Genomic DNA, 23,286 nt, shown 5'->3' with positions numbered 1-23,286 from the left:
AGAGATAACCAGAGACCTCTTGGGACAGACAGGACTGAGGGACAGCTGCCACTTGCAGTGGTTGGGGGGTGTCCCAGGAGAGACGCAGCTCAGACGTGGCATGGCCCGGCTGCGAGGCCTCCTGCGGCCAGCACCATGCCTCACCTCTTCGCTGTCTCACTCACCTGTGCCGTGCCAGGGGCTGGGGTGGGGGCTTCAGCAGGGGCCTGGAGCTCCCTGGAGATGGGCTTGTGGGAGAGAAGCCGGGGGCCCCCAAGCTCACTGAGCCTGGCCTGTCCCGCCCTGCCCCTGGGGCTCACAGCCCAGCTCAGGGGGGCCCAGGACACAGTGCTGGGCGAGGAGGAGGCTCGGGGAACACTTCTGAGGAGCGGACCCCAGGCGGGTGGGACTCGGAGGGGCACGGGCCGCCATCCAGCTCTGATGCTCTGGCCACCCCCGCATGCCTGCAGGAAGTATCTGCGAGATGCTGACCGCCAGGTCCTGGCTCAACGGGCCTTCATCCTCACTGTGAAGGTGCTGGAGGACACACTGAGTGAGCTTTCGGAGGTACACCCCGCCCACCCTGGGCAGGTCCCCACACCCCCACCTGTGGGCAGTACTCACCTGCCTCCCCAGGTGGGAAGGTCAGTTCAAGGAGGAACTCGCAATCACCTTGTGTGAGGCACTGACGCGCTTGGCTAAAGTGAGCTCGTGGTTGGTGAGCAAGGTGGTGACGCTCCTGAGGCAGCCCTGCCCGGCAGGACCAGCTCAGGAGACAGCAGCTCTCACAGTGGAGCAGATGGCAAAGCCAGTGGCCCCGCACCCTCACCCGCCAGCCCCCAGGAGCTGGTGCACACACGGTCCCTCTTCACAGCTGGGTACCCTGAGGGCCCGGAGGCCAGTCACCAGCCTAGCAGGCGGGGCCGCTGGGAGCCAGGGCCATCGGGCTACAATGCCCCCCTGCCCAGCAGAACTGGCTGGGCCCTGGTGCAGGGGCTCACAGTGGACTCGGCTCTGCAGCTAGCACACTTGGTGGCCCTGGCAGGTCACTTCCTCACGAGGCGCCTGCACATAGAGAAGCCGTTTGGCGAGGGCCAGCTGGTCCTCAAGAGCAGAGCCACCTCCAAGGCCTCATCGGCCCCCGTCAAGGCCGGAGCTTCAGAGCAGGGAGGGCCTTCCCAGGCAGCTCTCCAGGCCCAGCCCTGGCCAGCGGGCAGATGGGCAGAGCCTGAGTGACCTTTGTGGGTGGGCAAACCTGGCGCCCAAGGGTGCTTTCTTGTGGCAGAAACACCAGACACACTGAGTCTTACCATTTGTTTCCTCACAGGGGTCAGAACGCCCAGGGCCTAAGGCCTGTGGCTTCCCCGGAGCCAGGATGACCACCGACGTCTCCCACAAGGCCAGTCCTGAGGATGGCCAGGAAGGCCTCCCGCACCCCAAGAAGCCCCCTCTGGCTGATGGCTCAGGGCCAGGGGCCGAGCCAGGGGGCAAAGCAGGCCCTCACAACCACCGGCCTGTGGCTGTAGACGCAGGAGATGGTGCAGACCAGGGCGGGGAGCGGAAGGACAAGGAGAGCCCCCGGGCAGGCCCCACAGAGCCCATGGACACGGGGGAGGCCGCCACCCGTGGCTCGGACTCGGAGCGGGCACCACCCCTGCAGCCAGGCCACCCCCCAAGAGACTGGGGCCCTGAGAGCCGGCCAGCCGAGCTGTCCCTGGAGGAGCTGAGCATCAGCGCCCGGCAGCAGCCCAGCCCGCCCACACCGGCCCCACCAGCCACCGCCGCTGCCCCAGCCACCACCCCTGGACCCAGGACAGGCAGCCACCCTGAGGAGGCACCTCCACGGCTCAGCCGCAAGAGGAAGCTCCTGGAGGACACAGAGTCTGGCAAGACCCTCCTGCTGGACGCCTACCGAGTGTGGCAGCAGGGCCAGAAGGGCGTGGCCTATGACCTGGGCCGCATCGAGAGGATCATGTCTGAGACCTACATGCTCATCAAGCAGGTGGGTGGCCTTGGGGCGGGCCTGGCGGCACTGTTCCCAAGCATGATCACTGCCAGGCCACCTGGGGTGGGCTTTCAGAGTCATTCCTAGTCACCTCTGAGGTTTTCTACTGTGAGCACGAGATAGGTTCAGATATGTTAAAATTCTGTTTGTCAACTAAACGTTAGTAAAGCTGGGGGAACATATACCAAAAAGAAAAAGGAAAACAACATGCTTTTAAATGTTTATATTCACCCATAAAGGAAAGGAAGCCACTTTGCAGAAATCTTGTCAAGTCTGGCACAGGGAGCCGGGGCCCCCGAGTAGGGGGCTGCAGTGGAGAAGCCCTTCTTATTCTGTTTCCTTTTTTTAAAAAAAACTCCATTAGGCATATGTTTTTTTCTGTATTTAGAGAAAAATAGGTTCTTTCCACAGGAAGAACCCTGCACTGTGACTGGCTCGTACAGGGTGACTATCCTGATACACTGTTTTGTTTTTAACTTGTGTTAATTTGCACTGCACCTTGTGAGTGTGTCTGTTTTATCACCACCTCACAAGCATCCAGCAATAACTTTTTTTGTTGCTGATAAACTAGAAACAAAGCCCTGCATTCCCTGCTGGTGAGGGTGGGCCCTTTCACCACTCCAGCCTGGCTGTCTCCCTCATGCTCTGCCTAATGCTCATCCAGGGCAACCCCCAGGCCTCTCCGGCCTCATTGCCCGCTTGAGGGGCAGGTTCTGGCTCAGAGTCCACCAGCCTCAGCCCCCAAGGATGAAATAGTACAGCCACAGACATGAACGTGGCTTGGCCAGCTGGGCCCAGAGCAGTGACCCTGGCGGATGGGCCTGGGAGACAGGGCTGGGGTCCTGGGAGGAGCAGCAGTGGGAGGGCTCGTCCTGGGAGCTGTCCTCAAACACCAGGGGCCGGGGGAAGGCTGGTCACCGAGGCCCCTGCCCTCTGACGTTGGGCATCTCCTTGCTCAGGTGGACGAGGAGGCTGCGCTGGAGCAGGCCGTGAAGTTCTGTCAGGTCCACCTTGGGGCCGCCGCCCAGAGACAGGTAAGTGTGACCCTGCCTGTGCCAGCCTCGTCGTGCAGAGCCCGCCCCGGGCTGCAGGCTGGTCAGGTGGGCCCAGGGGAGGTGGGCAGCTGAACCTCAGGCCCTGAAGGAGCCCCTGACCACCCGCCTGGGGGTGCACCAGACCCCAGCTCTGACTGTGCGTGTGGCATGAAGGTCCCCTCACCCCCGCACCTTTTCTCTAAACAGGGAGGATGTTCCCTATTTAGTCGACTTCAACTGGAAAGGTCACTTCTTTGCACAGAGGTGGAGCTGGGATACGGGGCTGATAGGAGCAGGGTGGGCGGGGGTCCTGGTGTTTGTCCAGCATCGTGTTTTGGGAAGACTCCCTGCTGTGGGGTGGAGAGGGTGGGCTGGGGCAGGGGCCAGGTCAGGTGAGCCACAGGTGGGGATGATCCCGGGCCAGGTCACTAGGTCAAAGGGCAGGTACGTGCCATTTGGGTAGGTGCGGCCTCTTTGTCCCCAGGGGTGGCCTGACTGCCCTGCCCCAGCAGCAGGCCCGGCCTTCCCAGTCCTCACTCTTCCTTGGGCCCCCTGGGGAAGGGTGTCATGAGGGAGTCCAGAGGCAGGAGCTGAGGGCAGTGGGCGTCCAGCTGCAGCCGGGGAGTCGTGTCCTAGTCCCTCAGTGGCTGGCTGCCCCTCGGTGTCCAGATGGGCTTTTTCTCAGTGGAGTGGGGCATCGGGCCACTACCCCACCTGGGCTCTGGGTCCGAGGCAGCCCAGGGGTTCAACCTTCACCAGGTGGGCTGTGGGCCAGACAGGTGGGCCAGACCCCCAGCTGAGGGCAGGAATCCCTGGAGACAGGTGCCCCACTGCCGGCAGTCCCCACCGCCCTGCTATTGCCAAGGCAGCAGAGTTCACAGTGCAGCCACCTCGTCACAATCTCTGCTCTGTGGGACAGAAATGACTGCCCGGGGCCCCAGAGCAGGGTCGGGGCCAGGGGTCCCCCTCCTGCCTCCTCCACCAACCCAGATTGGGGGAGGTGGGCAGTGATCACTCCAGAGAAAGGAGGGCTGTTTCTGATGCAGACTTTTAAGGTGCTTGAAATGATAGAACCACACAGGAAACCCCCAGACAGCTTCCCCCTTAACTGGTCTCTGGTCTGAGGTGAAAGGGGGTGCTGAGCTGGCAGGAGCCAAGGGCAAGGAGGGGACATGAGGAGATGGAGGCCCACGGAGGACCAGCACCCAGCTGCGACCTGGCCTGTCAGAGGAGCCTAGGAAGCGACCTCAGGGATGACAACCATGTCGATCACAGCTGTCCTGGGCCCGCCTCTGGCCAGCGCTGCGGGGGAGGTGGCCGTGGCCCTGGGAGCCACTGCTTCCACCCATTTTGTGTCCATTTTGCTGGAGGCATTTCCGAGTTGCCACACATCCCGGCACACGCCAGGAGGGTGCTCGGGACATAATTAGAGACTGAGTGCCATCACCCGTGGCTCCCGCAGGACAGGGACACAGCACCCACCTTCCGCATGTGTCTGCCCACGACAGACAGGTCCTGTCCTGCCCGCCCTCCCACTGGAGGTCTGGGCTCATCCCAGACGCTCACTGCACAGCAGAGTCGCCGGGGTGACCGCACCCCGTGAAGCCGGGGATGGGGCGTCTCCAGCAGAACAAATGTCAAAAGAGACAGGGTCACGGGGGAGCAAGGTGCTCCCAGCAGGCGTGAGGCTCCCGCACTTGCAGCCCCGGGCAGGGGTCTCCCCGGCCCTGGTGTGGGCTGGCTCAAAGAGTATGGTGGGCCTGGGGCTGGTGGCCTGCAGGTTGGGGCGTGGCTTAGGCACTGGGGTGCAGCCCTCAGCTCTGCTGCCAGAGGCCGCGCGGGGTCCCTGCCCCACCTCGCATCTGCTCTCAGAGAGCTGTGGCCGTCACACCGCCTGGGGAGTGGGCTTCAGGTGCAAAGTGGAAAAGGCCTAGCGGCAGAGGGAACTGTGTGCACGAAGACAGGGAAGCCCTGAAGGGCCCGGCTCCCTGAGAACCGACGGCCCGTGGTGGGGGAACCACGGGGCAGCCGAGGCCAGGCTGCCGGCAGGGGCCACACTTGGGGCCACCTCGGGTGCTGTGGCTGTGGGGCTGCCCAAAGCCTAGGAGCTGACTCTTGCGGTGTCATCCCGGCTGTCTCAGGACCCCTCCACCAGTGGCCTTGGGAAGTCGCCCTCCAAGACTGACCTCCAGTACTGCAGTCCCCCCTTGGGGGCCACAAACCTGTGCCCCGGGTCATGGCTGGCATGTTCCTCCCAGGCTGGCACCCAGGAGTGGAAGGGTGAAGATCCCGGCCAGCCTGATGCCCCTCCACTGAGCCCCTGCCAGCGTGGCCTGGACGTTCTCCTAGGGAGGGACTCTGGGCCCCCAGCGGTGTCCCGAGTTGGCAGAATGGGCCTCCCTGGTAGCACTGGGGCCCAGAGCGGGGCACCATGACAGGTGTCCTGGGGGATAGCATGGACTCAGGCCTGCCCAGCTGGTCTCCCTCACCTCCCCTTTGTCCTCCCAGGCTGCAGGGGACACACCCACCACCCCAAAGCACCCTAAGGACAGCCGAGAGAACTTCTTCCCTACAGCTGTGGCCCCTGCAGCCCCCGACCCCATGCCGGCGGATACCCCTCAGCGGCCCAGCGATGGCCACACCAAGCCTCGTCCTGCTCAGGCTGCCGCCCCGGTTGTTGTCACCTGTCCTCCCTCAGCGTCAGCCTCTACCCCAGACCCGTCCAAGGATCCCGGGCCCCCACGGCCACACAGGCCCGAGGCCACCCCCAGCATGTCCTCTTTGGGCCCAGGTGAGTCCCATCCCCTTCACCTGGTGGTGAGGCCCGACTGGGCCAGAGCAGGGCCCAGACCCCGTTGCCAGCCAGCGGCAAGTCCTGCTCATTGCATGGAGAGTGTGGGCGCCTCCAGCCTGGTGATCCCTGAGAAGCTGTCTCCACCCCACCCCACCCTCACGGCACCCACCTCACCATGTTTCTCCTCCCACGAGGATTCAGGAGTGGGGAGGGGGTCCTGACCCCAGCACACACGAGACCTCTCAAGTCTGTGAGCAGTCCTGGGTGCCTGCTGGGCTGTGGGGCAGACCTGCCCAGCCCCTGTGCCCCCGGGGCGAGGCAGACGGAAGCCAGCCAAGCTGAGGCGGGGGCTGCGGAAGGATGGGGCTGGCAACTCTGTCGGCAGGAGGGAGCCCCAGTTCCTTCCAAATTTAGATGCCACTGGGAACGGGAACGGCAGCCCGCGGGCAGGGGCAGCCAGCAGACCAGGGAGGGCAGACGCTTCAGGACAAACACACACACGCACACACGCCCTGCACCTCTCCCTCCCTGCTCCGCGGACCCGGGGCCAGGCTCCCACCTGCCCGCACATCCCTGCTCGTCCCCGAAGGCCAGGCTCACCTGTCCACCAGGAGCCATCCACGTGGAGGGCCACAGCTGGGGTGCTACTGTCCGCCATGCAGGCTCGGCCGTGTCATTTCCTGACCCATCTGAACAAGGGGACAGTCAGCCCTGGCAGGAGTGCCTGGCCGGAGACAGACCTGGAAGCCCGGTTAGCCGTGACCAGGAGCGCTGCTCCCACAGGCTGCTCTGCCCAGCTGGAGGCTGAGGGCCCAGGCCCCCCACCTCGCGGGTCCCTAGTTTGCTCTGAAGGTGGGGAAGTACAGGGACCCTCTACGCAGCCAGTCACAGCGGTGCTGGCCACGGCCTGAGACAGTCACCTCCCCTGGGGTAGCCCCTGCAGCCGAGGGTTTAGGGAGGAGCCTCTGAGGCCGAAGGGCCACAGGTATGGCTCCACCCAGTGGCCTGGGCGTCCCCTCCTCTCTGCTGTCCCATGTGTCTCGGTGTCCACACCCAGCAGAGCAATGGTGGCAGACGGTGAGCACGGCCCTACAGGCGGGTTTTGCTGGGGGTGACTTCACAGGGCGGTGGTAATGACCATCCATAGCGCGGGGAAGCCACTCCACGAAGACCTGGCTGCTGTCCCTTGGCCTGTCGCCGCCCCGCCTGACTCCTGCCCCAGAGGATCAGAACTTCGGGGGCGTCAGGCCATCAGCTGGTCCCCTGGGCGCTCTCAGGTTGTTGGTGGCCTCAGGTTCTCGCCAGCTGTTGGCTGGAGGCCTCAGTTCTCCACTGTGCGTCCCCCCAGAGGGGTCCTGACACTACCCATCGCTGCCCCCCGTCTGCTCACCTCCCTGTTTCCTTGGGTGTCTGCCCGCCACAGGCCAGGACTTGACTTCCTGCTGATGGTGCCTGGCCCATGAGTGATTGAGGGTCCCTCTTGCTGAGGTGGTCAGGGCTCCAGGGGTGGGGAGTGGGCGCTCCACGCTGTGGGACCAGCTGGGTCAGGACTCAGAGCAGGGGAGCACCTGTCTGTGAAGGGTGCCGCCCACCGGACGGGGTTGAGGGGGCCACAGTGCCGGCCTCGTGCCAGTCGAGAAGCCAGGGAGAGTCTGAGCCTGGGTCAGGGGCGCCGCCAGGACACTGGGCCTTGGGGACTCAGCGACCAGGCTGTGAGTCTGCCTAGGGAGCAAGGAGAGTTGCCCCGATGGCTCAGGATTCCAGCCCGTCCCCCTGCTTCCACAGAGCCTGAGGCCTGGGGGCTCGGGGAGCCCCAGATAGCTCTCCCCTGAAGGCTGAGGCCCCAGGCAGGTCCCTTCCCCGTTGGTTCCCCCCCACCGCCCCGCCGTGGTCCTCCTCATAGGGCCGCCTGGCCTGGGAAGCACCTCTCCACATGCTTGAGTGTCTGCTGGACTTCCCTGCCTCGAGTGTCCCTCCTCCTCTGGCCACCCATCAAGAAGGGAGGCCGGACCGTGCCCTGGGGGCAGGAGGGACTGATACCTGCCTCCTGAGGGCAGACCTCGCTTCCTGCCAGCCTGGCCTGTAGACTGCTCGCAGCAAGGTAGCCCCCTGCCCACCCCCCCAACCCAAGCAGCCCTTCCAGGTTGCTCGGCCAGGCCCTCAGTGTTGGGCCCAGCCAGGCAGGGCTTTGCCACCTATGGAAGGCCCTGGACCAGACAGCCACCGGGCCTGCCTCGCATCGTGGGCGCGTGCGCAGTGCAGTGACCCATTCCTGCCCCGGGGCCACAGGATTCCTGCTGCTCCACCTGCTCCGCGGGGCCCAGGAGGGCAGCTCTGGAGCCTCCGAGGGGCTCATCCCTGCCTGTGGCAGCGTGTGGAGCTGGACCCTGGGAACGAAGAGGCTGTGACTCTGACTGCCGGGCAGTCAGAACCGAGAAGGGAGGGCGTGGCTCGCGGCCAGGCAGCAGGGCAGGTGCTGTCCTCCAGGAGCTGGAGCCGACAGGCAGGAGGCCCATCTGTCCCCCTGCCCAGCCAGGGAGGGGCCAGCGTCACCACTCCTGGCCAAGTGGGGAGCGGCAGGGTGTTGGGGTCATGGCCGGCGTGGCAGGAGAGTCCGGGCCTGAAGGGGAAGGAGGAGGAATGGGAGTGCAAAGAGGCCGGACGTGGCTGGGGGCCCTGGGGGCAGGCGCACCTGTGCCGACTGACCACCTGGCACCACAGAGGCCGATTCCCAGCCCCCTCCTCGTGCCTGGAAGGTGTGGCCTGGCAGGAGGGTGCCAGGCCCGCCACCGCTCCATCTACTTTATCCTTAGCTGGATTGTTCGGTTCCAGTGGGCACTCCTGTAAGCTGGGGTGGGGCCCCCGCTGTGTCAGGTTCATAGCATGTCCACAGGGGGTGAGCGGTTTCCTGCTGGTACCAGCCTGGCCCCACCCCGGCGATTGTTCCAGCGGAGCCCCTGCGCGGCCATGGTGGAGGTGGAGGCCCCTATCCCGAGGGTGGGGGGCGCGTCACCCACAGCCGCGCTGTGTCTCCACAGAGGGAGAAGAGCTGGCAGGAGGGGCGGAGGGCACGGGCTTCCTGCCCCAGGAGCCGCGGTGCAGCGAGCAGGTGAAGACGGCCCCCGAGGGCCCTCCAGCAGAGCCGCACTGCTGGCCAGCAGAGGCGGCCCCCCGGACAGGCGCCGAGCCCACGTGCAGCCAGGGTAAGGCCAGTCGGGAGCAGCCCATCAAGGCCCCCAGGGCCAGCAGTCAGCGGGTGCTTCTCGACAGAGGGGCCTGGAGTGGGCCTGGGGGCGAGGTAGACGAGAAAGGCAGGCCAGGCAGGGGAGGCCTGGCTGGAGAGCTTCCTCGGGGGAGGGAAGGGCCCCGAGACCCCCCCCACCCCTCCCCCTGCCTTCCACCCTCTGCTTCACAGAGGGGAATAGCTCGGGAGGTGCTGAGCCCAGGCCAAGGTGGCCTAGCCGAGAGGGAGGGGTGCCTGTGCCCAGATGGGGCCAGGGGAGGGGCAGGTGTGGGGGGGGAGGAGTCAGGGGTGGGCAGAGGGCTGGCCGGGTTGGGCGGAGCCAGACGGGCATCCGTGTCGTGTCTGTGTCTGTGTCCGTGTCTGAGTCACAGCCCGTTCCCACCAGCCGCCTCAACCAGCCAGGCCCCTCGGGGACTCCTCAGGGCTGGGGCCTCTCGCAGACCCCACTCAGGACAGCAGGGCCTGGTGCCAGCCCGAGGGAGTCGGGCATGGGGGCTGAGTGAGCCCTGCTCCTTTTAAAGCCACGGAGCAGCGGAAGAATGTGGACACCAGCCAGGCTGCGGCTCCTGGAGGCTGCCAGCCCACACTGCTGCCTCGGGCTCCGGCTCATCCTGAGGCACGAGGGGAAAGTGGATGCTGGCTGAGTGGCCGGCTCTGGGCCCCAGCATCCTCCCTGTGGCGGGAACGACCGATAGCATGTGTCCTAGTGATCTCGGGTGGCCTCGGCCTGCAGCGGCTTGAAGCAGGGTTTTGGTTCCCGGCCAGTGAGAGTGCTGAACCCTAGCCACTAGACCAGTGGTTAGTGACAAGGCCCTGGCCCTTCGGCTTTGCAGAAAAGAATTCCCACAAAGACGGAAAGTAGTGAAACAAGTAAAGTGTTTATTAGGAGGAAAAAGTGTACAGTACATGTGGACAGACACACAGGTGGGCTCAGAGAGAGAGTGGCGCCCTCCTGGTAGTTCGAATCACTTATATGGGGCATTTCTTCCGGGTTTCCTTTGGCCAATCATTTTGATTTGCCTGGTTCCGAGTCCGTATTTGGTATATCTCAGGATCCTCCCCTGTGTGCGCGCCTCTCTTAGCCGAGATGGATTCTAGGGAAGAGATCTATATGGGTAGTGAGCATCACTCCCCTTTTGACCTCCAAGGAGCTTTCTAGTCAGGAAGGTCTCTTTGACTTGAGAATGAGGAATATGTGGTCTGTTATTTCTCATCTGGGCAGGGCCCAGCCTCCTTTCTCAATTGTCCTGCTATTTTCATCTTGGAGTATCTGTCTACAGGGAGCGAACTCCAGCTGTTCGCCCTGGGGTCTCGTCTATCTCCTGCCTCACTAGAATGGTCTGAGAGCTCACGTGCATGCCTGGGAGGTGCAGGGCTTGCCCGTGTCCCAGCCCTGGGCACCCAGTGAACACTGTGCTTTTGGGGGTGCCCCACAGCCCAGAGCCAGAGCCGGGCCCTCGGGGAGGCAGAGAGACAGGAGGAGGCCTGGGAGCCTGGCAACCAGCACAGGCCTAAAGAGAGAGTGTAGGGCGGTCTGACGCGGCCAGAGGAGGCGTCTTGGTGCCTCTGTGGTGCAGGGTTTGCGGGGGATGAGGCCCAAGCAGGGGAGGGGCAGGCGGGCCCGGGAGGCTGAGAGCCCGGCTCAGTCCACTGGGTCCACCCTGCAGTTGCCAGCTCCAAGGTGCCCAGTGGTGGGAGTGCCCAGCCACCCGAGGGCCACCTGGGCAAGGCTGAGCCCGGCCGGGCCAAATCACGCCTCCTGCCCAACATGCCAAAGCTGGTCATCCCCTCGGCCACCACCAAGTTCCCCCCTGAGATCACCGTCACACCGCCCACCCCGACCCTGCTCTCGCCCAAAGGCAGCATCTCAGAGGAGACCAAACAGAAGCTGAAGGTGACTGCAGGTCCTGGGTGGGACACAGGGCTGGGGGCGGGGGGTGGTGGTGGTGCCAGGCTGCCACTGACCACTGCCCCGCCCGGTCTGTGCAGTCAGCCATCCTGTCTGCCCAGTCGGCTGCCAATGTGAGGAAGGAGAGCCTGTGCCAGCCGGCCCTGGAGGTCCTGGAGACGTCGAGCCAGGAGTCCTCTCTGGAGAGTGAGACAGATGAGGACGATGACTACATGGACATCTGAGGGCCACTCCCCACGCACCACTACCACCCACACCCCCCCCACCCCGCCCGGCGGGGCGTCCCCACCGCAGGGCCACAGGCCACGGGAGCCCAGCAGGGCCCGCCTCCTTTTTTATGAAGTGTTTCTCTTTGTAAACGTGACTGCCCCCAGCCAGGCGGCCGCGTCCACCCTCCGCGGGCTCTGCCTGGGTCACGGCAGCGGAGGGTCCTTTTTTGGTTGCTTTTCTAATAAAGATGGAACAGTCGTCTTGGCCTCTTTGTCCCCTGGGGTGGCAATCCCTGTCCAGGCTTTCTGGGCCTTCCTCCCCCAGGCCAGGTCAGGGCCTGACCCACAGGCACCCGGGGAGCAGGCGGGAGCCCCACGGGGCAGACACTCCCGGGAGAGACAGCAGCCGGGCCTGGAAGGAGCACAGGGGTGAGGGCACATCCCTCCAGAGTCAGGGTCAGGAGGGTCCCAGCCGTGCTGAGGAGGTGGTTTGCACCCCAATGTGATGGGCACCCAGGGGAGGGCCCTGAGAGGCAGGGGGCAGCGCTGACCTCCCACCACACTCGCCCTCCGACAAGACCAGCCACATGAGTCGGGTGGCTCGGTGTGAGATACAAACGTGGGGCCCCAGCAGAGTGATGCTGGCCCCACCATCCCGGCTCCAAGCCCGTCTGTTCTGTGGGAGCACCTGCCCTTCACAGTGTCAAGCCCCTCCGTGCCGTGGGGGCCCAGCCGCCAGCCCCACAGCTGGGGGCCGGTCCTGCTCTGGGGGCCTCCTCTGAAAGGCGTTCTGTCCGGGGAGGGGACAGAGACCCTTCTTGCTGCGCTGTGCCCCTCGTGGGCTGGACGCTGTGCCCCCAACCCCCACCGCCTGGGAAGAAAGGCCCAAGAGGCTGGGCACTGCAGGGCCCCCAGCCCAGGCCCGGCAGAGCCACGTGGGAACCCAGGGCGCTGAACTGGCACTGACTCAGGCCCTTCTCAAGGCCACAGGGCCTGAGGGGACCAGCAGTTACTCAGCTGAGCCCCCTGGGACCCCACGCTGCACTCCTGGCTTGTGGCGCAGGCTGGGGAGAGGAGGTGGCCACCTTCCTTCCCCCGGTCCACAGACCCCTTTCCTGGGAACAGCCCAGCTGTCTCCCAGGGCCCTTCCTGGCTGGGGCGCAGGACACCTCGGACCCTCCCCAGGAGCTTCCTCCCCTAAGCCATGCTCTGGGCCCAGGCGAGTCCCAGCACCAGCCCCCAGGCTGGCTTGGGACCTCAGTGCCCACACCCAGGGCACCTGCCCACAGAGGTGCTCTGAACACCCAGTAATCCGCTTGGGACTTCTGGTTCCGACTCCCCCGGCTGGCGCCTGACACCTGTGGCAGCCCGGCTCTCTGGAGCAGCTGCGAGGGGGCGGTGACCAGGGAACAAGGCTGGCCGACCCCCGCTGCCAAGGCCGGTCATGTGGCCAAAGCCTGTGCCCCGCTACCTTCAGTTCCCTGAGGGGTCCAGGACCCTGTCTTCTTCAGACGTCTTGAGAAACCGCCACTGTCTGCCTGTCCAGACCCCGGGCCCAGGTGGCAGAGCCCAAGTGAGTCCTAGGCCTGGGTTCCCCCCATACCCTGACCTTGGAGGCTCCCAGAAGACGCCTGCCTCTCCCGGTGACTTAACTGCCCCCTACCTGTCTGGGCCTCAGTCTCCTCACCTGCATGAATAGGAGGAAGGTATACAAAGAAGAGATTATGCAAATATCGAGAGTGAAAGGGCAGGGGCAGGTGGGGCCGGGCGGCTCCTTTCCTGGTCGCCAGCCCAAGGTGGAAGAACCTCTGGAGCCCTCAGACTGACCCAGGGGCCCAGAGAGCCAGGCCAAGGAGATACCAGGGTCCTGGCCTCAGCTCCCACCCCACCCCCAGGGTTAATTTGCCTGAGGCTAGGCCCCTCCCTCCTCCTTCCCCTCCCCCCCTCCCTTCCCCTCCCCCTCTCCCCCTTCACCTCCTGCCTCCTCCTTCTCCTCCCCCACTCTCCCTTCCCCTCCTCCTTCCCCCTTCCCCTCCCCCTTCCCCCTTCCCCTCCTCCCTCCCCCTTCCCCTCCTCCCTCCTCCCTCCCTCCCCCTTCCCCTCCTCCCTCCTCCCTCCTCCCCTCCTCCCTCCTCCCTCCCTCCCCCTTCCCCTCCTCCCTCCTCCCTCCTCCCCTCCTCCCTCCTCCCTCCAAGGGGGATCCCCACGGAGCTGTGTCTGACAGCTCCCACCCTTCCTGAGAGGGAGCCCTCCCCCAGCGCCCACACAGCCGGCCAGCAGCAGGCACCAGCAGGAAGTCACTTGCTCCCTTACCCCACCTGGCTGTGGGGAGGAACTGGGACCCCCTGCTCCCTGCAAGGAAGCTGAGGTGCCAGGCCTGTGGCCTGGGACCCCAGGGGCTGGAATCCTGGGATTGCAAGGACAACCCTGCCTCATCCCCACTGCGGCATCCCATCCCCTTCAGGAGCCTGGCCTGGCTCCCCAGAGCAGGCCCGGGGGTGGGATCCAGGGTCTGAGCTGCAGCCTCCGGACATCCGGCTTCAGGACGTGGGCCCCCCTCCCCGAGTCGCGGGCCAGGAATGTGCTAACTGGGCAAGTAGGGCCCTGCTAGCGCATAGGACACCTGTGGACTTTGAGAGGGGACCCGGGTGGGGTGGGGCAGCAGCGTGGGGCAGGGCCAGGCCGTGGGGAGTGAGCCGCCGCCACCTCCCAGCCACTGCTGCTCTGGCTGCAGACACAGGCAGGCACCATGAAGCTGTCTCTCCTGCCCTGGGCCCTGCTGCTGCTGGTGACAGCCCCCGGCCCAGGCCCCCGGCCTGCAGCAGGTACGCCCACACGCTGCCCTTCTGTCTCCCGTCTGTCTGTCCATCTGCCCGCTGTAGTCAGACCCGGGGCAGAACTTCCCTGGGCTCAGCCTCTGTCCATCCGTCGGGCCATCTGTGACCATACTGGGGGTGCTAAGAAGAAATTCTGGGGAGCCCAGGGTCAAGGGGCTGCTGGTAGGGATGGGGGGGTCTGGGCCATGCCTACCCTAAGCTGGCTGGGAGCCAGAAGGCGGTGGCGGGCTGGGAGGGAGGTGGCCAGGGGGTGGTGAGCTCAGGAAAGCCCTTGGCCTGCACCTCGAGCCCCGATGGACGGTGTGTTTGTACATGGAGGAGCCCCCAACCCCACTGGGCCCCCTGCCTGGCCAGAGGCAGGATTCTGGGTCCTTCTCAGGGTGGGCTGAACCTGAGAAAGTCTAGGGGAAGGCCACGCACTCCAGAGCCAGGACCCTGGCCCCCGGGCTGGGCTGGCCTGCGCTAGTTTTTGCCAGCTCCCCAGCCCCCTCCCCGGCCTATCTCCCATCTCAGGGAGCACCAACACCTTCCTTCCACTTATCTCACTTACAGTCATCACTGGGCCTCCTTCCCCACCCCCTCAAGCCATCACAGTCTCGGTCAATAAATATTTATTGAGTGCCAGGCCCTGTGCTGGGTGAAGTAGGGCCCGCAGTGGTGGCTCAGGCCCAAGCCTGACCCTTGACCGGCCCCTTTGGGGGATGGCAGGGAAGGGCCAGATGGGACGGGCCTGCACCCCACCCCAGTCTCTACCCTCCAATCTGCGCAGCCAGGCCAGCTCCAGGGCGATGGGTGCCCACAGCCCCCCACCAAACCACCCTGTCCCCTCTCCTGGCCTGGCTGGGTCCTCTGCTGGAACTGTCCCTCCTCTCCCCTAAATGGAGGGGAGAACCCCTGGCCTTCTCCCCCGAGGGTGGGGCCGTAACCGGTGAGCCTGCACTGCCCAGCGGAGTGAGATGGGGCAAACTCGGCCTGGGCGCCAGCCCCTAGTGGGCCTCCAATGGGACTCTTAGTAGCCATATCCCAGACCCCAGATCGGGCAAGCCAGCATGGTTCTTCTCCAGGCTGCCGGTCCATTGATGCTTTAGGAGTGGAGACAGGTCCCCGGCCCATGTCAAGGGGTCAGGCACGTGTAGCCATCTGAGGACGCCGTCAGGTGCGGGACTTGTTAGCTAAGGGTCAGTCTGCCCAGGGGCTCCTCCCAAAAAGTTTTATGTCTGGACACATTTCCCCAAATCTCCCCTCATTCTAGCCAGTCATTCAGGCCAACTGGACTAGGAGTTACCCCACCCCATGGGCCCTATGGGTTTCCACTGGGTCCATGTGGTGGTCAGTGCAATTCCTGGTCAGCTTTCTCCTGGGGGTGCTTCTAACAGGCTCCAGGGGGAAAGAGATGTGGGCCCTGTACATGGGGTGGCCAGGCTGGGCACTCAGGGCCCTCTCCTCCAGGTGCCCAGGGGAGCTGCTCCCACCGTTGTGGAGTCCAGGATGGGCCGTGCTCCTGCCACCCGACCTGCTTCGGCCTGGCCAGCTGCTGCTCGGACATTCGGGACTTCTGCCTGGAGATCTTGCCCTACTCGGGCTCCATCATGGGTGGCAAGGATTTTGTGGTGCAGCATCTCAACTGGTCCAACTCCACTGACGGCGTGATCTGCAGGTGGGAGGCCTGAGGGCTCTGTGCATGCTGGGGCCCAGACCCACTGGCTGGTTGGGTGGGGCCCCCGGGACAGAGGACTGGGACGGCTGGCCGGATGGGTTCCCCAGGGAGGAGGCTGGGAGCCTCAGAGAGGTCAGCCCACGCTGGCCCAGCTTCTCCTGCCTCCTCCACCCTCACAGCTTTAAGGAGAGCATCCAGACCCGCGGCTTTGTGGACTCCTCGGGACGAGTGCACTGTGTGTCACCCTTGCTCTACGAGACCGGCCGCATCCCCTTCACGCTCTCCATGGACAATGGCCGCTCCTTCCCACGCTCAGGCACCTGGCTGGCTGGTGAGCCCCAACATGCTGGTCCAGACCGGAGGCACCAGGCCGCACCCTCCCGGGCCCAGGCCCCTCACAGGGACTTTCCCTGGCACTAATCTATGCACACCTGGCTCGCCCACTCTGGGTGAACCAGTCCCTCTGGAGGCCCGCCCGACTCCCTGGGTGCAGGCTCCCCAAGCTCCTTTCCCCGCCGCTGGCACCCATGCAGGAGTTCCAGCCCAGAGGGAGTGTGGCTCTCGGCCAGCCAGGGGAGGGGAGCAGCCAGGTGGAGGACAGAGGCCTGGTTATGGGTGGGGGCAGGGCCCTGCCTCTCCCAGTTCCTGCCCCTTCCTGCCACCTGGGGGAGAGCATCGTTCCCGAGGGACTGCTGTGCTTTGTCCTTGGGAGGTCCCCACAGCTCTAAGAGCCCCGGGCCTCTTCCCCTGGACCCCCTGGGCCCCGGGCCTTCACTCACCCCTCACCCTCGCCCCCTGCCCCCTGCCCAGTGCACCCCAGCAAAGTGTCAGAGTCCGAAAAGAGCCAGCTGGTGAACGAGACCCGCTGGCAATACTACGGCACTGCCAGCACCCAGGGTAACCTCACCCTGACCTGGAACACCTTGGCTCTGCCCACGAACTCCATCACCATAGAGCTGTGGGGCTACAAGGAGACAGGTGAGGCCAGCAGAGTAACCCTAGGCTGCCTCTGTGGGGCCTGGTGGGGTCAGGAGTTTGGGGCTTGCAGAGATGGGAGAAAGGGGATTCCAGGTGGGGGGAATCCAGGTGGGGATTTCTAGTGGGAAGAGTGCAGGCAAGAAAGGGGAACTGGCTGGAGCAGCACAGGGAAGCTGGGGAGCCCTGGCTGTTTGGGTACCAGCTCTAGGAGGAGGTGTGGCCATTCTCCGCTCCTGGATACAAGGCTTATCCTGGAAACAGAAAAGGCTGGCTCTGCCCCATCCTCTCTGAGTCCCTGGATGGCTGGCCGCCCCTGGGCCTGGCTCCCTCCCCAAGCAGGGCAGGGCCTCCTATGGTGGTCATCTGTCCACCCTTCTGTCCATCTACCAGGCTGCTCTGAGCACCAAAGACCGGCGTCCCACCCCCCCACCCCATGCCTCGGGGTTCCTCGGACAGGCCCGGGGGCTGACAAGGCCTTCTCTCCCCCAGGGAAGCCGTACTCCCAGGAGTGGACAGCAGCGTGGTCGTACCTGTACTCCTTGGCCACAAACATCACCAACTCCGGCTCCTTCACCTTCACACCAAAACCTGCACCTCAGAACTACCAGAGGTGGAAAGTGGGTGCCCTTCGCATTGTCAACAGCAAACACCACGCAGGGGAGAAGTAAGGGCCTCCCTGCAGAAGATGGGCTGGGGCCTGTCTGCCTGCTGCCCCCACGCTGGACGGGGAGCCAGGGCTGAGGGCAGGAAGGGTGGCCCCTAGTGTGCGTGTGTCCCCATAGGGACGTGCACGCACTCTGGAGCAACGAGCATGCGCTGGCCTGGCACCTGGGCGATGACTTCCGGGCAGACCCTCTGGCCTGGGCCCGAGCTCAGTGCCTGGCCTGGGAGGAACTGGAGGACCAGCTGCCCAACTTCCTGGAGGAGCTGCCCGACTGCCCCTGCACCCTGGCCCAGGCCCAGGCTGACTCTGGGCGCTTCCAAGTGAGCCCCCCCACCCCCAGTCAGGGCCCAGTAGGGAGCGAGGGGACAGGCGGGGCCAGCTGCCCCCACTAGGCACACGGCTGTGCCGCCCAAGGCAGTGCAGGGGGAGGCAGGTAGAGACCTGGGAGGTAAGGTTGGGGTCTGAGGGCCCAGGGCCCCAGAGGGGTTGGCTCCCAGGGAGGGGATGACAGAGCCCAAAGCCAGTGCAGGGGACAGCAACCAGCCGCTCTGCAGGCGGACTACGGCTGTGACATCGAGCATGGCAGCGTGTGCACCTATCACCCAGGGGCTGTGCACTGCGTTCGCTCCGTGCAAGCCAGGTGAGCCCAGAGACGGTGGGCAGGGTGCGGGGTGGGGGCTGGGGGCAGGATGCCAAGGCGGCCCTGACCTGTCTGTGCCCCCAGCCCCCTATATGGCTCAGGCCAGCAGTGCTGCTACACGGCGGCGGGCACACAGCTCCTGACAGCCGACTCCACCAGTGGCAGCACCCCGGACCGCGGCCACGACTGGGGCGCACCCCCATACCGCGTGCCGCCCCGCGTGCCGGGCCTCTCCCACTGGATCTACGATGTCATCAGCTTCTACTACTGCTGCCTCTGGGCGCCCGAGTGCTCCCGCTACATGCAGAGGCGGCCCTCCAGTGACTGCCGCAGCTACCAGCCCCCGCGCCTGGGTGGGTGCTGCCTGGGCAGGTGCTGGCCAGGGCGGGGCCCCAGGCAGGGCGGGGCCAGGGCAACCTACCTGACCCTCCGCTCTCCACAGCCTCCACTTTCGGGGACCCACACTTTGTCACCTTCGATGGCACCAACTTCACATTCAACGGACGCGGCGAGTACGTGCTGCTGGAGGCCTCTGGGACCGACCTGAGGGTGCAGGCGCGGGCCCAGACCAGGATGACGCCCGAGGGTGAGGCTGGGCCCTGAGGCTCTGGGTGGCTCAGGGTCATCCCTGGGGAGGGGGAGGCTGAGCCGAGTGGACCCCATTTTGCACCCATCATCCCAGGCTCTCAGGACCGAGGCACAGGGCTGACTGCTGTGGCTGTCCAGGAGGGCAACTCAGATGTGGTAGAGGTCCGGCTGAGGGATGGGGCTGGGGCCCTGCAGGTGCTGCTGAACCAGGAGGTGCTCAGCTTCAAGGAGCAAAGATGGATGGACCTGAAGGGTGAGTGGGATGGTGGGGGCCCCACTCCCCTGCCCTCCCCACCGGGGCCTCCACACCTCTCTCTGGCCCTGGCAGAAAGCAGGCGGAGGTGTCCAGGGCACAGATGGGGAGGTGGAGTCAGGGTGTGAGGGCCGACAGGCAACCTCCACGCACGGCACTGGTATGGGGGCTCCCTTTAGGGCCTGGGCACCTCAGATCCACTGCCCGGGGTGGTGGAGTGTCATAGCAGGCTGGGCCCTGGGGATGCCCTCCCCTGCCCCTGAGCCCATGGGTGCCGGCCCATGCATCCCGGGGCTCTGGGGTCACGGCAAGGTGCCCGCAGGGGCAGCCCTGACTCCAGCTCCCCCTGTGTCCAGGCATGTTCCTGTCAGTAGCTGCTGGGGACAGAGTATCAGTCATGCTGTCATCAGGGGCCGGCCTGGAGGTCAGCGTCCAGGGTCTGTTCCTGAGTGTGGTGGTCCTGCTGCCCAATAAGTTCTTGACCCACACACGAGGCCTCCTTGGGACACTCAATGACAACCCCTCAGACGACTTCACCCTGCGCAGCGGCCAGGTCCTGCCCCCCAGTGCCAGTTCCCGAGAACTGTTCCAGTTTGGGGCTGACTGTGAGTGACCACAGGCTGGAGGGGAGGGAGCACCATGCTGGGGGGTGCTCAGTGGAGGTGGGGGGGAACCCCCAGGCCCTCCCACCAGCCAGGCCTGCTGCTGTCTCCCCAGGGGCTGTGGAGAACACCTCCTCCCTGCTCACCTACGACTCCAAGTTCCTGGTGGAAAACTTCCTGCTTCGGCCCAAGCATGACCCCAATTTCCTGCCCCTCTTCCCCGAGGAGACCACCTCCAGCCCCAGCCAGGCGAGTGAGGCGGCCAAACTGTGTGGGGACAACAATTTCTGCAACTTCGACGTGGCGGCCACCGGGAGCCTGACTGTGGGCAACGCCACGCGGTTGGTCCACAGGCAGCACCTGCTTCGCGCGCAGAGCCTGCAGCCCGGTGAGGGCGGCGGTGGGTGAGGGCGGCGGTGGGTGAGGGCGGCGGGCACCGGGCGCTGGGACACGGCCCCCCAGGTTGGTGGCTGTGGTCAGCAGCTCAGGCCTGTCGTCTGTGCCCCACCCCTGCCCCAGTGGTGTCCTGTGGCTGGCTGGCCCCGCCCTCCAATGGGCACAAGGAGGGCATGAGGTACCTGGTGGGCTCCACTGTCCACTTCCACTGCGACAGCGGCTACAGCCTGGCCGGGGCCGAGGCCAGCACCTGCCAGGCTGATGGCACCTGGTCCCGGCCCACCCCGACTTGCCAGCCAGGTGAGGCTGCCCCGCCCACCTACCGGCCCCTCCCACCAGCTCTCAGCCTGCCGCCTGCCGCCTCTCCAGGGCGGAGTTACGCAGTGCTGCTGGGCGTCATCTTTGGAGGCCTGGCGGTGGTGGCTCTCGTCGCGCTCGTCTACGTGCTCCTACGCCGCAGGAAGAGCAACACGTGAGACCCCTCCGCCCTCCCAGACCCCCATCCGACCCTCCTAGGCTCTCCTGGCGCCCCGGGGCGCGGGTGGGACCACTGGGCCTGCTCTAGATCCAGTCTCTGTTGCAGGGCCGTCTGGGGTTCGCGACCCTGAGGAAAGCACGCTTGGCCGGCGGCACAGGGCACACAGAACCTCCCCGGGGCCAAAGACCAGCCTCCCAAACTCCCAAGAACGTGCACCCCAGTACTTGGATCCACAAATCCCTACCACCATACACCTGGGACACGGACATCTGAACCTGAGCCTTTAAAGCCCGGTGCCCTGCTCTGTCACCAAAGACCCGGACCTTGAGTGGTCACTGTGGAGTTCCCGAGGCTCTGTTCCCCCCATACCCCTGACTCTTAATTCCCCAGGCCCGAGACTCCGTACCCTTGAATTCTGAGGCCTGTCTCCCGAGCCCTAATACTCCAGCACCTGATATGCGAAGGCCAGTACCTCAGATCCCGTGCCCATGATGCTGATTCCCAGTATACTGAGTCCTGGTGCCCCAACAGGGAGCCCCAGGGCCGAGCTGCCTTGATTCCCAGACCCTGGGCCTGGCCTGAGACTGTAGGTGGGTCCAGACTTGGGTGTGGAGAGTCACCCTCTAAGCTCCAGGCTTGTAATTCTGTCTCTGGAACATCTCCTGAAACACCCCTCCCTGCCTGTTGGGGGAGGAAACAAGCCTTTGGTGCCCCTTCCCTGGTGTCCTGATGCTCGTGCTGTGCCTCGGTTCCGGGGAGTCCCACTGTTGCCCTGTGCGGTCCACAGCACCCAGAGCAACCTGGGTCTGAGGCCTTCGTCCACTGGCAGGTCACCTGGGACCGGTCTCTCCCCAACCTCTGTCTCTCCATCTGTAAAGTGGGATCTAGAACAATGACCACGTTGTGGTGGGGAGGGGAAGGGTTCTCCATGGGGTGCTACGCTGGGCACTCAAGAGAAGGGACAGGGCTGGGCGGCCCACCCTCCCCAAGTGTAGGGAACAAGCAAGCTGGCAGCCTGGCCCTGGGCCCCCCACCCTGCCCTGTCACAGCCCCAGAGGCAGTCTGGTAATGCGATGCCCAACTGGTCCCGGTCCCTGAGCCCTTTGCCCAGGAGTGTCCAGAAGCTAGTACAGGGCCCAGGCCTCATGCCACCGCTGCCCCGTTTGTAGCAAGGGTGCTGAATGGGGCTTGTGGGCACGCCTGGGCAGGGTAGGATGGTGTCAGCTTTGCATCATAGGTGTTAGATGGAGAAAGCACCAGGGAGTGTGGGGTTGGAGGTTGGCGCCCCCTGGCCAGGGCGGGCAGCTCTGCCTGAGAGGAGTGAGGGGCAGGGGGTTGCCCACGAGATCTGGAGCCCTGGGTGGGAGGCTGTGAGTGGAGCCCCCTCACCTCAGCACCAAGAGTGGCCACGTGGGGGCAGCAGAGGGTAAGAACAGTGGAGGCGGAGGCTACACAGGGAGCCAGGCCATCAGGGAGAGCAGTGCAGCTGGGCCAGCAGGCTTGTGGTCACAACCTCGGCCAAGGTTCATGCAGGCCCACCTCTTTATCTCCCTCATCTGGGGGGGGGCCTCGAGTCATCCCCCAGTCTCAGAGGTTGCATGGGTTGCCCAAGGTCGTCCAGCTGGCACTGACCATTCGGATCGAGGCCAGGCCTCCCTACCTCCTCAGCCTCACCTTTGGCAGAGGGGTGGGCAGGGGCAGCGGCAGATCCCGTCTGCAGGGATTCCTGGAGTGTGCACAGTGGGGCACATTTGAACAGAGCTAAGACGAGATTGGGGGGGTGGGAGTCCTGGGGGTGGTGCCGAGGAGACTCTGGTGGAGGCGGCTGGGGTCAGTGCTTCTTGTCCTTCCAGACCCCACCCACCTCCCCCCAACCTCTGGGCTTCCAGCTCAGGACAGGGGGGCTGAGGGCCCACCCTTTGGCCCCTGGGCAGGTACTTTCCTCTCTGCAGATGAGGTAAGGCAGGGCTGGCCTCCCACCAACCTGAGCCCCAGTGCCTCCCTTGCCGAGCCAGGTCGGGCCAGGCCCTTGACAGTGGGTGAGGGTCAGGTTCCTGGTCAGGGCAGGAGGGCAGGGGCAGCGTCACTGCTTCCAGACTGGCCTCAGAGGTGTGATTGGTCAGAGGGCTTTCCAGGTAGAGGAATAGCCTGGGCAAAGGCTCAGAGGATGGGCAGTGCACTCAGGTCTGAGGAGTAACATGGAGGGCAGCAGCAGAGGTGCCTCCCCTGTCAGGCTTCATCCTGAAAATAAAGCATGGCCTCCCTCAGGCTCCCTACCCTACTCTTGTCCCTCTAAGGCAGGCCCTGGAGCTGCCCTGGCAGGAGAAGGGATCCATCGTGGCCCTGGCCCCAGACGTCAGGCCTTCCCAGTGCCAGGGGCCGGCCAGGCTGGGAAGCCCCAACACCTGGCAGGGGTTTTCCCAGGGGCCCGTTGGGAGTCTGGGGTGCTGCAGGGCCTGTGTGAGGGCACAAGATCCCAGAGCTGGGCATAGACTCCCTAGAAACATAAACAGTAGGCACCCTGGCCTCAGAGAGGTGGTCTCCCCAAACCGCAGCCCTAGGGAGTGACAGCACCAGAACCCAGCGGCCAGTCCCCTGTCCCTTGTACTAGTTGGGGTTTGGAGGATAGTAATCCAGGGACTTGGAAATGCAGGTAATGGGAGAGCTGGGAAGTGAAATAGGAGCCAGTGAGGGACAAAGGGTGGGGGAGGCCAAGGAGCCAGGCCAGGTCCCCAAGAAAGTGAGAACCATGTGGTTGCGTGGGGCCCTCACCACAGAGGCAATTGCCCCACCAACAGAGGCCTCTAGCCTCCCGAGGAGGGGAAAGCACCACTTCCCCTCCAGCCTCCCACTTGGGCCTCCTGTTGGCTGAACAGTGGGAAGGGGCTGATGTGGGGGGAAGGGACCAATGTGGGGAGTAGGGACCCCTCCACCAGGCTGCTTCCTCCCACACAGCCCCAGGTGACCGAGTCCCTGCCCCGGGCCAGGCCTCTGCTGGGAGACCCCTCTCCCCATGGTC

The 23,286-nt window shown here is 65.0% G+C and overlaps 2 protein-coding genes and 1 long non-coding RNA gene across 3 annotated transcripts in view; 2 read left to right on the top strand and 1 right to left on the bottom strand.

The window, feature by feature from the left end:
* CABIN1 (calcineurin binding protein 1) overlaps positions 1–11,433 on the top strand; it is a 100,954-nt gene extending 89,521 nt beyond the window's left edge. Inside the window, 7 exon segments of the mRNA XM_059895124.1 lie at positions 450–546; positions 1,307–1,981; positions 2,944–3,018; positions 5,527–5,809; positions 8,851–9,015; positions 10,724–10,950; positions 11,046–11,433. Of these exon segments, the coding sequence (XP_059751107.1) occupies positions 450–546; positions 1,307–1,981; positions 2,944–3,018; positions 5,527–5,809; positions 8,851–9,015; positions 10,724–10,950; positions 11,046–11,189 (1,666 nt within the window). The 3' untranslated portion in view covers positions 11,190–11,433.
* A 2,480-nt stretch (positions 11,434–13,913) lies between these two features.
* Positions 13,914–20,984, top strand: SUSD2 (sushi domain containing 2). The gene is made up of 14 exons (XM_059895232.1): positions 13,914–13,999; positions 15,461–15,668; positions 15,848–15,999; positions 16,479–16,646; positions 17,136–17,310; positions 17,429–17,630; positions 17,865–17,950; positions 18,035–18,303; positions 18,393–18,536; positions 18,633–18,791; positions 19,148–19,396; positions 19,509–19,781; positions 19,913–20,261; positions 20,373–20,984. Exons 1-14 carry the CDS (start codon positions 13,924–13,926, stop codon positions 20,395–20,397), a joined length of 2,535 nt encoding a protein of 844 aa, XP_059751215.1. The 5' UTR covers positions 13,914–13,923; the 3' UTR covers positions 20,398–20,984.
* On the bottom strand, positions 17,726–20,062 carry LOC132348076 (uncharacterized). Its single transcript, XR_009497348.1, has 3 exons — positions 19,972–20,062; positions 19,540–19,660; positions 17,726–18,493 (listed from the first exon to the last, which is right to left on the bottom strand). It is a non-coding gene; the product is annotated as an uncharacterized LOC132348076 (long non-coding RNA).
* Positions 20,985–23,286: the final 2,302 nt, after the last annotated feature.

The sequence above is a fragment of the Balaenoptera ricei genome, chromosome 14 (assembly GCF_028023285.1).
Source record: "Balaenoptera ricei isolate mBalRic1 chromosome 14, mBalRic1.hap2, whole genome shotgun sequence".
Taxonomy (NCBI): domain Eukaryota; kingdom Metazoa; phylum Chordata; class Mammalia; order Artiodactyla; family Balaenopteridae; genus Balaenoptera; species Balaenoptera ricei.
The sequence above is the reverse complement of the archived record's forward strand: the minus strand, read 5'-3'. Positions and strand labels throughout refer to the sequence as shown.